Source organism: Heptranchias perlo, chromosome 3 (genome assembly GCF_035084215.1).
Source record: "Heptranchias perlo isolate sHepPer1 chromosome 3, sHepPer1.hap1, whole genome shotgun sequence".
Taxonomy (NCBI): Eukaryota; Metazoa; Chordata; class Chondrichthyes; order Hexanchiformes; family Hexanchidae; genus Heptranchias; species Heptranchias perlo.
The window spans coordinates 58,027,913-58,041,714 of NC_090327.1; the positions used below are offsets into that span (position 1 = coordinate 58,027,913).

Below are 13,802 nucleotides of genomic sequence, written 5' to 3' on the forward strand. Positions count from 1 at the left end.
GTGGTCCTACCGAGCCACTCTTGGTGATGGACATTGAAGTCCCCCACCCAAAGTACATTCTGTGCCCTTGCTACCTCAGTGTTTCCTCCAAGTGATGTTCAACATGGAGGAGGACTGATTCATCAGCTGAGGGAGGGCGGTAGGTGGTAATCAGCAGGACGTTCCCTTGCCCATGTTTGACCTGATGCCATGAGATTTCATGGGGTCCAGAGTCAATGTTGAGGACTCCCAGGGTCACTCCCTCCTGACTGTATATCACTGAACGACCACCTCTGGTCGGTCTGTCCTGTTGGTGGGGTGGTGATGAAAGAGTCTGGGATGTTGGCTGAAAGGTATGATTCTGTGAGTATGGCTATGTCAGGCTGTTGCTTGACTGGTCTGTGGGACAGCTCTCCCAATTTTGGCATAAGTCCCCAGATATTAGTGAGGAGGACTTTGCAGGGTTGACTGGGCTAGGTTTGCCTTTTCTATGTTTCTATGGACAACCTTCCATTCCCGCCCCTGCCCCGCACAACATGACCAACAGACTCCTAACATCTCTCTCCCACACTATCTCAAACATCAAATTGAGAGGGGCTCACGGATTTCTTCATTCCCATGGTTGAGACCATCTGTACCACTTCCTCATCTTTCTCTCACCACCAACCCTTGGCTTCCTACCAGTCTCCAACCCACTCTAGCCATGAACACTCATGATTTTACAGTTTCTCCCCATCTCCCCCTACCTTTTCCAACCTCATCAAATTCCCTTGAACCCCTCCTGACCACATAACTTCCCTTCTTGGACCACATAACTTCCCTTCTTGGCCCACATGCGAGCTGACATTGTCAGTGATTCCCTTTCCTCACGTATTGTCCCTCTCTCTTTCCAAACTGCCATTACCACCCAATCCACAAAAAACTTACCCCTGACCTAGCCATTTTATCCAATTACCAAAGTTGAATTAAGAATGAAGGCCCTGAACATTTGTGCATATCTTCCTATGATTTTACAACACTGCAGGTTCGTCATATTTACATAGTACACTAAACATGGTGAGAAACAGACTAAGAATTGCTTAAATATCGAAACCAAACCATGTATTGTCAAATAAAAACGTGGCAGAAAGCAGGTGTTTTAAATAAAACATTTGTGTCGCAGCCATCACTTAATAATTTCTCGAGATACTCAAACATGGATTGTTTATCCAATAGTATACTTTTGAAAACTTGCATCCTCTATTTAAATAACTCTGTTCTTTACTAGAATGGTGCCAGGGATGAGGGACATCAGTTGGAGAAGTTGGGGTTGTTCTCCTTAGAACAGAGAAGGTTAAGAGGAGATTGGATAGAGGTGTTCAAAATCATGAATGGTTTTGACAGAGTAAATAAAGAGAAACTGTTTCCAGTGGGAGAAGGGTCGGTAACCAGAGGACTTAAATTTAAGGTGATTGGCAAAAGAACCAGAGGCGACATGAGAAAACATTTTTTGATGCAGCGATTTGTTATGATCTGAAATGCATTGCCTGAAAAGGTGGTGGAAACAGATTCAATAGTAACTTTCAAAAGGGAATTGGATAATTACTTGAAGGGAAAAAAATTACAGGGCTATGGGGAAAAAGCAGGGTAGTGGGACTAATTGGATAGCTCTTTCAAAGAGCCGGCAGAGGCACGATGGGTTGAATGGCCTTTTTCTGTGCTGTACTATACTATGATACTTTCCAGAAGAAGACTGCAGTTATTGAATCATCTTAATTTAAAATGATCGTTGAACTCCCTTGTATCTGGCAAGTATACTATTGACATTAACATTGAAAAATAAAAAGTTGTGAATAGAACTAATGTGCATTCTCAGCAAATCTGACTGGACTTACCAATCTTAGGAATCAAATTATTTTGAAAGTAGACAATTTTCAGATCTCTGCACCATTTGTCAATGTGTTCAATTCTCTCTATTTCTTGCTGATGCAATGAAATTTCTTCCAGTGAAAATATCTCACAGTTATTATGTTCTGCTCGTTGCCTTATCAAACTTTCAGTAACTGTAAGACAGCAAAATCAGTGAGGTAACTGGGCTGCATGGAACTGCAAAAAAAAAGGATTCCCTTCTGGTATTTTTTAAAACAATCATTACTCTAGAAAACAAAACTGCGATACTTCAGTAAAGAAAACTAAATCTGGTTTACATGACATTCTGAACTGAGAAAGAAAGCTCAAGCAACATGTAACCATCATTTGAACCTGATGATGAGATTTCAGACATCACTCAAGTTATAACATGGACTTCGTGAGATCGATTTATTCAGAATATGTTGTTACTGGACATCGATATCGAAAGATTGACAGTGACTTTACTGTCCTCAGACAGACTACGTGATTTGTTATAGTGCCATTTTCTTTCCCTTTTTTCTGGTCTGCCCCAACCCAAACAACAATCCCTCGCCTGCTAACCCACCAATGTCTCGATATAACAGCAAGTTATAGTCCAGCAATTTTATTTTAAATTCACAAGCTTTCGGAGGCTACCTCCTTCCTCAGGTGAACGATGTGGACCTGAGGAAGGAGGTAGCCTCCGAAAGCTTGTGAATTTAAAATAAAATTGCTGGACTATAACTTGGTGTTGTAAAATTGTTTACAATTGTCAACCCCAGTCCATCACCGGCATCTCCACATCATCGATATAACAGGTGTTCGGGGGTTTACCAGAGCTCTGCGCGGCGGCTCCCTCCCTCCTGCCGATTGCCGGCCTCAGGCGCAGCGATCGCTGCACCGAGCGGTGACCAACCACTCGACGGCGCGGCCCAGGAGCTCTACGCTCAGTGCCACCCAACCGCCTTACCTCGGGAGCGGAGCTGCTGCAACCGGCCAGGCGGGTCTGAGAGGAGGCCCGGCGGACACGCTGCTTGGGAGTGAGCGACGCTCTGCCGCACCTACCCCGAGGGGCTCGGTCTGTCCATGGCACCCGGTTTGGCGAGGCCGCCGGGTTTTCTTAGTGTTGGACACCGGGTCCCGGCCGGCCGGGCCGAGCCGAGGGGAGGGGAGAGGCCCGGCCGCCGCTGCCACCCTGTTTCAAGCTCGACTCACTTCGCACCATCTTCCTGAAATCCCTGCGAGTACAGCTGGAAGCGCGGCTGTAACCATGGAGACCGCGGGCTGTAACCATGGAGACCGCGATCCTCGCTCCTCCACCGACGGCCCGTACAATAACAGGAGAACCCGCTGCACCAAAACGACTTTCGAAACACTCACACTGAGGATCTTGAAGAGGTTATTTGTTCAATGCTTTTCATGGACGATAAACCAGCCTTCAGTGTACTATTTCTTATTAAATGAACCGACTATGGGTTCCATTTGTGAATTGCACCCTTGATAAATGTTATCTTCAAAAAGGAGTTTTGAAATATTTTCTCTGTGTGCACCACAGTGATAGAATCATTCAATCTTGCAGCACAGAAGGAGGCCATTCGGCCCGTCGTGAGTCCCACACCCCAGCTTTTTCCCCATAACTCTCCAAATTGGTGCTCTTCAACTACATGTCTAATTGCCTAGTTCCAATGGAATCTGATTCCACCACCCTTTCAGGTGGTGAGTTCCAGATCTTAACAACACTCTGTGAAAAATCTGTGTGACCATCACATCCCCAAAAGTTACCTGAACAGTCACTGTCCCACATCCAACTACTCATTTCCTCCCTCGTTCTTTTGCCAATTATTTTGAATCTATGACCTCTGGTTACCGACCCATTTGCCAGAGGAAACAGTTTCTCCTTATTTGCTCCATCAAAATCCCTCATTATTTTGAATATCTCTATTAGGGTTCCCCAAGTATTTTAAAATGCAGTAGGTGAATTATATCTATGCAAAATAAACATGATTAATTATATCTATGTTTAAAGTAAAAATTCAGCCACGTCTGATTGCCTCATATGTACAAATGGTTGCATACATGTAAAGCCAGAAAATTAGCAAAATCTGACACATCCTCCCAAAATGCTGACAAGTCAAAAATGGTTCTGATTATAAGCCTACTACACTTGAAAACAAGCTTTGTTGGCTTTGTATGGGCTTTGTAACTATAGGGATGTTTCTTCACGCCTTTTGACGACAAACCAGTAACTACTTTTCAAATTAATTAATTAGTTGTGAAATGTTTTGGGATGCTGTGCAATTGTGAAAGGTCTTTTTTCCTTTATTTGTATTGAAGGAGGGAAACAAAGCATAAGTACAGTACATGAAAGCCGGAAGGAGGAAATCTAAGTGTTAAAGGTACAAAATTGGTGCTGCATTTCTACAGTTATCCAGGGACATGCTCTCCTGGAAAATGTTGATTTTTTTATATTAAAATTATGCATTTTGATTTATTTTAAGTACTTTATACTTCATAATTGATAGGTTTTTTTTCTTTTGTAAAGATTAAAAACGTAAGTGACTTTTGGATTTTCAACTGACCAACCAGATCATCACATCTCCAAAAGTTGCCTGAACAGTCACTGTCCCACATCCAACTACCCTGCCCCTAGTTCACAAAGGCACTTTACTCCCTTTGGACCTAGTTCATTGAGACACATGTACTCCGTTCAACTGTCCACCCTTTCATACAAATACTGAGCCGGAACTTGCTCACAGCAGCGTGGCAGCAGCTCCTTTTTTTTATTCGTTCATGGGATGTGGGCGTCGCTGGTGAAGCCAGCATTTATTGCCCATCCCTAATTGCCCTTGAGAAGTTGGTGGTGAGACGCCTTCTTGAACCGCTGCAGTCCGTGTGGTGAAGGTTCTCCCACAGTGCTGTTAGGAAGGGAGTTCCAGGATTTTGATCCGGCGACGATGAAGGAACGGCGATATATTTCCAAGTCGTGATGGTGTGTGACTTGGAGGGGAATGTGCAGGTGGGGTGTTGTTCCCCTGTGCCTGCTGCTCTTGTCCTTCTAGGTGGCTTGGGAGGTGCAGTCAAAGAAGCCTTGGTGAGATGCTGCAGTGCATCCTGTAGATGGTACACACTGCAGCCAAGGTGCGTCGGTGGTGAAGGGAGTGAATGTTTAGGGTGGTGGATGGGGTGCCAATCAAGCGGGCTGCTTTGTCCTGGATGGTGTTGAGCTTCTTGAGCGTTGTTGGAGCTGCACTCATCCAGGCAAGTGGAGAGTATTTCATCACACTCCTGACTTGTGCCTTGTAGACGGTGGAAAGGCTTTGGGGGGTTAGGAGGTGAGTCATTCGCCGCAGAATACCCAGACTCTGACCTGCTCTTGTAGCCACAGTATTTATGTGGCTGGTCCAGTTAAGTTTCTGGTCCAGTTAAGTTTCTGGTCAATGGTGACCCCCAGGATGTTGATGGTGGGGGATTCGGCGATGGTAATGCCATTGAATGTCAAGGGGAGGTGGTTATACTCTCTCTTGTTGGAGACGGTCATTGCCTGGCACTTGTCTGGCGCAAATGTTACTTGCCACTTATCAGCCCAAGCCTGGATGTTGTCCAGGTCTTGCTGCATGCGGGCACGGACTGCTTCATTATTTGAGGGGTTGTGAATGGAACTGAACACTGTGCAATCGTCAGCGAACATCCCCATTTCTGACCTTATGATGGAGGGAAGGTCATTGATGAAGCAGCTGAAGATGGTTGGGCCTAGGACACTGCCCTGAGGAACTCCTGCAGCAATGTCCTGGGGCTGAGATGATTGGCCTCCAACAACCGCTACCATCTTCCTTTGTGCTAGGTATGACTCCAGCCACTGGAGAGTTTCCCTCTGATTCCCAATGACTTCAATTTTACTGGGGCTCCTTGGTGCCACACTCGGTCAAATGCTGCCTTGATGTCAAGGGCAGTCACTCTCACCTCACCTCTGGAATTCAGCTCCTTTGTCCATGTTTGGACCAAGGCTGCAATGAGGTCTGGAGCCGTGTGGTCCTGGCTGAACCCAAACTGAGGATTAAATGTATGAATTTACTCACTGCGGACTCCAGGGCATAGACTTGCATGATTTGTAAGTTTTCAAAAAATGTAAGACACCAACCCAGCCTCTGACCAGCGTGGGTTGATTTGCATGGGATATGTCTGTGAGAAAGGAAGACACGCCACAAAATCTGTCAAGAAGAGAAATCACCCCACAAGCAGGCAAGCAGTGTTCATTCATTTAAAGTAATATTCTGCAAGTTGTAAATAAAAAAATTAATTTTTTAAATTAAAAGCCAAAGAAGTAAATGAAATAAATTAAAGAGACAGAAGTGAAAAGTAAAAAAAAAATTTAACTTTTTTTTAATTTAAAAAAAAAATGTTCATAACCAAAAATTATTACAAAAAGGAGTCATATGAGACTCCACATTTTTTTAATTTAATTTTTAGTTGTTATGCAGTCATTAAGAGTCACTGCGCTTTTAAAAAGTAGTGTGGACCTGGTATTTTTCAGTGTACCTTTTGGTGGCGTAAATAGTTACATTCCAGCTGCACAGATGGGCAAGTTTACGATTTTTCAGTGATTTCTATGATTAAGACATGCAATTCCCCTTTAATTCACAGCTGTTAAATCACCGGTGAACCAATAGGAACAAGTTCACGATTTCCGGGATTTATTCCACATGTGAACTTGCTGCTTCAATTCGCCGGCAGAGACAGAGGACGTCATTAAGGAACAGCATTCACAGGTGAGTAATTTTTGGGCCACTATCTCCTCCCCTAACCTACTCAGGTCACACTGCACTGTTTCCCCCCATAGATTGCATTTTGAGTCAAGTGAAACAATGATTAAATATTATGTGCAGCTCCCAGTCTATTTTGCATTTATTAGGATCCTTGGATCATGCTATTTACACCTCCTCCATTTGTGTCTGTCTGTCTATTTATCTCTCCCCTTCACTTCAGCCTTGGTCCTTCATGTCTGTCCATCTCTCCTAAACTTTATCTCCTTCACTTCTGCCTGTCTGCCTTTTTCTTCACTTCTAAGTCTTTGCTCGCTTCTCTTTCTACTTTCTCTCTCTCCTCCCTCATTTCTGTTCTTTTCTGTTACTTCTTTCCATTTTCCTCTTTCTTAGTCTTCTGCTTTTACGCTTCCTGATTGCCTTTGCAACTATGGGCAGGGAAAAGCAGCAGCATTGGGACTCATCCAGGGACTCATCTGAGCAGATTAGAGGCAACAGCATCAGGACTCAGGTGGATGGACAGATTAGAGGCAGCAGCACTGTGGCCACTGCATCTGGGACATTATGCTCGAGATGCTGCCATATGTTTGGGGCTGGTTCTGAGAATCTGCTGGTCGGCAGCCTTCCATCTTTGTAAGCCCAGTCAGTCAGTTGCTCCCAAGATTAGCTGGCTCCCTTCCTATTCCCAATCCCACCATAACGGAAGTGAGGCGAGCAGCTGTAATGAAAATTGCTTACTTCTGAAAAACTGGCAGCATAATAGCTGACCTACTGGTGGAATCTTAAAAATGCAAATGGCACTACTGGCTTTCCCAGCAGTAATGCAGAAGTCTGGTATGTGGATTTTATTCCCAGCAATGCTGCTCTCCCCCTCCAATTGGGATCTCCTTCAGGAATGTACCACAGGTCCTGATTCGAGGAGGGGGCAGAGCTGCTGGGAGTGGAAGCCACATGTCAGCCCACTATGTTCCTGCTGAGAAATCTGGCAGTGCTGACCTTTTAAAATTCTAATACCCCACCAGCAGATCAGCTGTTTCAGCCAGGGGTTCTGAGGTGATTGTTTCTCTTTAATAGCATGTATGTGGACTGATGTAAGGAATCTTACAACACCAAGTTATGGTCCAACAGTTTTATTTGAAAATCACAAGCTTTCGGAGATTATCTCCTTCGTCAGGTGAGTGAGTGAATGAGAGGTTCTCAAATCGCATATCTTATATTAGGCTGGGACACGATCACACCAATCAAAGGTGTCGTTGGTGTTCAGACAGGTTAGCCATGGAAAACAGTAGGTCCCAGTATACTGAATACACAATGGGTCAAATTACACAGACAAAGAGAGAAAGAGACCCGAAAGGCAGAGAGAGAGAGAGAGAGAGAATGTCCAGTTGTATTAAAAACAGATAACTTTTTTTTCCTGCTGGTGGGGTTACGTGTCGCGTGACATGAACCCAAGATCCCGGTTGAGGCTGTCCTCATGGGTGCGGAACTTGGCTATCAATTTCTGCTCGACGATTTTGCGTTGTCGTGTGTCTCGAAGGCCGCCTTGGAGAATGCTTACCCGAAGATCGGTGGCTGAATGTCCTTGACTGCTAAAGTGTTCCCCGACTGGGAGGGAACCCTCCTGTCTGGCGATTGTTGCGCGGTGTCCGTTCATCCGTTGTCGCAGTGTCTGCATGGTCTCGCCAATGTACCATGCTCCGGGGCATCCTTTCCTGCAACGTATGAGGTAGACAACGTTGGCCGAGTCACAGGAGTATGAACCACGTACCTGGTAGGTGGTGTCCTCTCGTGTGATGGTGGTATCTGTGTCGATGATCTGGCATGTCTTGCAGAGGTTGCCGTGGCAGGGTTGTGTGGTGTCGTGGACGCTGTTCTCCTGAAAGCTGGGTAATTTGCTGCAAAGACCTTCGGTCCAGACCTTCAAAGCATCCTACGTGCTCTCATCCCACGTACTCCCCGCGTGGGAAACTTCTACTGCCTCCCAAAGATACAAAAAGCCAACACACCCGGACGTCCTATCGTATCAGGCAACGGAACCCTGTGTGAGAACCTCTCTGGATACGTCGAGGGCATCCTGAAACCCATCGTACAGGGAACCCCCAGCTTCTGTCGCGACACTACAGACTTCCTACAAAAACTCAGCACCCACGGACCAGTTGAACCAGGAACACTTCTCACCACGATGGACGTCTCGGCACTCTACACCAGTATCCCCCACGATGACGGCATCGGTGCAACAGCCTCAGTACTCAACACCAACAACAGCCAACCTCCAGATGCCATCCTACAACTCATCCGCTTCATCCTGGATCACAATGTCTTCACCTTCGACAAACAGTTCTTTACCCAAATACACGGAACAGCTCTGGGGACCAAATTAGCACCCCAATACGCCAACATTTTCATGCACAAGTTCAAGCACGACTTCTTCACTGCACAGGACCTCCAACCAACGCTATACACCAGATACATCGACGACATTTTCTTCCTATGGACCCACGGCGAAGAATCACTGACGAGACTACACGATAACATCAACAAGTTCCATCCCACCATCAAACTCACCATGGACTACTCCTCAGAATCGGTTTCTTTCTTGGACACACAAATCTCCATCAAAGACGGGCACCTCAGCACCTCACTCTACTGCAAGCCCACGGACAACCACACAATGCTCCACTTTTCCAGCTTCCACCCTAACCACGTCAAAGAGGCCATCCCCTATGGACAAGCCCTGCGAATACACAGGATCTACTCAGACGAGGAGGAACGCAATGGACACCTACAGACGCTGAAAGACGCCCTCGTAAGAACGGGATATAACGCTCGACTTGTTGATCGGCAGTTCCGACAGGCCACAGCGAAGAATCGCATAGACCTCCTCAGAAGACAAACACGGGACACAACCAACAGAGTACCCTTCGTCGTCCAGTACTTCCCAGGAGCGGAGAAACTACGCCATGTTCTCCGCAGCCTTCAACATGTCATCGATGACGACGAACACCTCGCTAAGGCCATCCCCATGCCTCCACTACTCGCCTTCAAACAGCCACCCAACCTCAAACAGACCATCGTTCGCAGCAAATTACCCAGCTTTCAGGAGAACAGCGTCCACGACACCACACAACCCTGCCACGGCAACCTCTGCAAGACATGCCAGATCATCGAAACAGATACCATAATCACACGAGAGGACACCACCCACCAGGTGCATGGTTCATACTCCTGTGACTCGGCCAACGTTGTCTACCTCATACGTTGCAGGAAAGGATGCCCCGGAGCATGGTACATTGGCGAGACCATGCAGACACTGCGACAACGGATGAACGGACACCGCACAACAATCACCAGACAGGAGGGTTCCCTCCCAGTCGGGGAACACTTTAGCAGTCAAGGACATTCAGCCACCGATCTTCGGGTAAGCATTCTCCAAGGCGGCCTTCGAGACACACAACAACGCAAAATCGTCGAGCAGAAATTGATAGCCAAGTTCCGCACCCATGAGGACGGCCTCAACCGGGATCTTGGGTTCATGTCACGCGACACGTAACCCCACCAGCAGGAAAAAAAAGTTATCTGTTTTTAATACAACTGGACCTTCTCTCTCTCTCTGCCTTTCGGGTCTCTTTCTCTCTTTGTCTGTGTAATTTGGCACAATGTGTATTCAGCATACTGGGACCTATTGTTTTCCGTGGCTAACCTGTCTGAACACCAACGACACCTTTGATTGGTGTGATGGTGTCCCAGCCTAATATAAGATATGCGATTTGAGAGCCTCTCATTCACTCACTCACCTGACGAAGGAGATAATCTCCGAAAGCTTGTGATTTTCAAATAAAACTGTTGGACTATAACTTGGTGTTGTAAGATTCCTTACATTTGTCCACCCCAGTCCATCACCGGCATCTCCACATATGTGGACTGAGGCATCCTCCCTATTTCAGATCATAAAAATCTCAGTTTTGTGTATTTTTATAGAAATTTGTAAGTATCCCTAGTGTTTTAACAAATTATAAATGGCTTCTGTGATTGCTATCTCAAAGAGATTTGTTCTTTTTGTGAAGGAGAAGCCACGGTTAGCCCATCCCTTATTGGCGTGGGCTACCTGTTCAGAGCATGCAACTAACCCAATCCCCAAAACTTGGACAAGGTCAGCATCGCTGAAAATCAGTGGACTTAAGGCTCTGCTCCATTGCACTTCTGCCAGCAGAACAGGCCTATTGGAATTTCAGGCCTAGAAGCTTAAACATTTAAGCCTTAAGGAAGAAGAGAGCTGATACGAGGGAACAATTTCCAAGTAGGCATTGGTGGTGGGACGCCTCGCCAATGTCAGGGCGCATTGGAAAATTTTCCAATGTACATTGGTGGTGGGTGAGAATTCCCGCTACCAGCACATACTCAGAAAATTACCCCCAAAGACTCAATAGTTATAACATGGATGACAAACACAATACATTTTATTATTGATATGCAATTACACAAAATAAAATTATACTAATATTTTAATGTGATCAGTCTATAGGCAGGGGTGGGCATATACCTAATTTTATTGGAGCAAAATATTGAAGTTCTGGAGCAAAATTACTTTATTTTCAGGTTTGGATGCACTTCCTCGTGGACAGCTTCGCTCATGTAGCAAATTTATACATGACCTTAAGTACCCAAAACCATATATATATATATAACTATATATTTTCCTGGGTGTATTTATGATTCAAAGGAGCCTTAATTCCTTAACACCCCAAACTGGACAAAACATGGCTGGAAGGATGGTGTAGAAGAGAAAGTTTCAGATCTTAGGACACTGGGGCCACTTTTTGGGCCAGCAAAAGCTGAACAGATGGGACGGCCTTCAGCTAAACTGGAGAAGCACTTGTGTACTTGTGGAAAGAGTAAAAAGAATAGTGGGGAAAGATTGAAACTAGTTAAGGAGTTGGGAAGTGAAAATCCACACATAACATGTGGAAAAAAGACTAGCAGGACATATGAGCAGGTAGGGACAGTTGCCCAAATAAGAGCTCTGTATACAAATGCATGCAGCACAAGAAACAAACCAAGCTAGTTAGAAGCACAAATTCAGCTGAAAGGGTCTGATGTAGTAGCTATTACAGAGACCTGGCTACAAGCTGGGCATACTTGGGAGCTAAATATTCCAGGCTATAGCATCTTTAGAAAGGCAGCGAAATTGGGAAAGGAGGGGGAGAAGCAATATTGATAAAATACACAATTACCGGAGGAGAAAGAAGGGATTTCTATAAGGCTGATCAGGCAGTGGAAACACTATGGGTAGAGTTAAGGAACAGCAAAGGGTGCAAGACTCTGGTGGGAGTTGTCTACAGACCTTCTGATGTATTGGGGGCATATATAAATACAGACATCAGGGAAGCACGTAGCAAAAACAAAGTGGTTATAATGGGAGATTTAAATTTTCACATAGACTGGGAGAAGCAGAACAGCTCAAGTAGGAAAAGTAATGAATTTCTAGAATGTATTCGGGACAGTTTTCTGGAAGAATATGTTTTGGAATGGACAAGAGGACAGCCATACTGGATTTAGTGATGAGCAATGAACCAAAATTAGTTAATAATCTGACAGTAAGGGAACATCTTGCAAACAGTGACCATACAAACGTACAAATATGATGGGCAGGAAAAGACCAGCTGGTCCATCAAGCCTGCCCCACACTCACAATGACTGGAACATCATAACTAGACACTTTAATATGATTAAATTTGTTGTTGGGCTTGAGAGGGAGAAGGCAGAGTCTCAAACCAAGGTTTTAAAATTAAGTGAGGAAACTTCAAAGGGATGAGAAATGAATTGACCACAGTAAACTCCACATTTTCACAGTGGAGGAAGAGGACAAAATACCAGCAGCACAAGGCAAACTAAAAATGAGTCAAGGGGTGGAACTTCGTGGATTTAATATAAGTTAAAAAGATGGCACTGGAAAATATAATGGGACTTAAGATGAACAAATCTCCAGGACACGATGGTTTCTGCCCCAGCGTATTAGAAGAAATATGTGAGGAAATTGTTGATGCGTTAGTCATAATTTTCCAAAGCTCTCTAGATTCAGGAATTGTGCCTTTGGATTGGAAAATTACAAATGTCACTGCATTATTTAAGATGAAGGGGAGGGGGAGAAACCAGTTAACTACAAACTGGTCAGTTTAACATCAGTCTTGGGAAGTTACTGGAATCTTTCATCAGAAACAGAGTGACTGAGCACTTGGATAAGTATGAGCTGATCAAAGTCAGTCAGCAGTGATTTGTGCAGGGTAGATTATGTCTGACTTATCTAGCTGAACTTTTTGATGAGGTCAGTAGCATGGTGGATAGGGGAATATCTATAGATGTTATCTATATGGACTTCCAGAAGGCATTTGATAAGTTTCTGCAGAAGACATTATCAGCAAAAATGAAAGTGGACAGAATTGAAGGTAATTTTGTGACATGGTTGGGAGGGATGAGACAAAGAGTAGGGATAAAGGGAGCATTTGCTGATTGACGGGATGTGACAAGTGGTGTTCCCCAGGGATCTGTACTGAGGCCTCAGCTTTTCACTATATACATTAATGACTTGGTTAAATTAATAGAGTGTTGTGGCTGTTAACTTTATGATTTTGAAGTGCTTTAGTTTCTTAATCAAGATATTGGAGCAGATGTCATCCTCATGCACGGCTCTCAAACTTTTCAGCATGTCTTAGTTTTCTGAATAATTTAAAGGCAGTTATATCTGCCCAATAATCATCTGGAAAGAGTTAATTTCTACTGCATAGAAAGTGGATTAAAGATCTGAGTGTATAGAATTCCCTTGCATGACCACGATCAATATCTGAGTCACCTTGGAAGCTTAGTGGGTAGCAGGACAAATATGAAATGGTGCAGTTATTCTTAAAGATTTGTATGAATTGTGCAGAAACTGTTGAATTTCCTGGTAGCTGCATCAGATGTCTAACCTTGCCTACAGCCACGGTACATAGCAACATTTTTAAAACTAGACAGAGTCAAAGCAAGTTTTAAACTGGAATAAACACAGAGCTCAAAGATTCAATAAGAATGTCCACTCCCTCCCATATCATCATGCAATGTTCCAATTATATATTTTAGAATGACAGGTTTTTGGTAGAATCACAGTGCTAGACACTCTGCTAGCTACATCACCAGTTAAGTTGTGGTACTTTTTAAAAA

The 13,802-nt window shown here is 44.6% G+C and overlaps 1 protein-coding gene across 2 annotated transcripts in view; it reads right to left on the reverse strand.

Moving 5' to 3' along the window:
- dnaaf11 (dynein axonemal assembly factor 11) overlaps positions 1–3,162 on the reverse strand; it is a 60,454-nt gene extending 57,292 nt beyond the window's left edge. For both annotated transcript variants that reach the window (XM_067979767.1, XM_067979768.1), the window contains exons 1-2: positions 3,064–3,162; positions 1,854–2,021 (exon numbers count right to left, since the gene is read on the reverse strand). In XM_067979767.1, coding sequence (XP_067835868.1) covers positions 1,854–2,021; positions 3,064–3,142 — 247 coding nt within the window. In that variant the 5' untranslated portion in view covers positions 3,143–3,162. The remainder of the gene's footprint in view (positions 1–1,853; positions 2,022–3,063) is intronic.
- Positions 3,163–13,802: the final 10,640 nt, after the last annotated feature.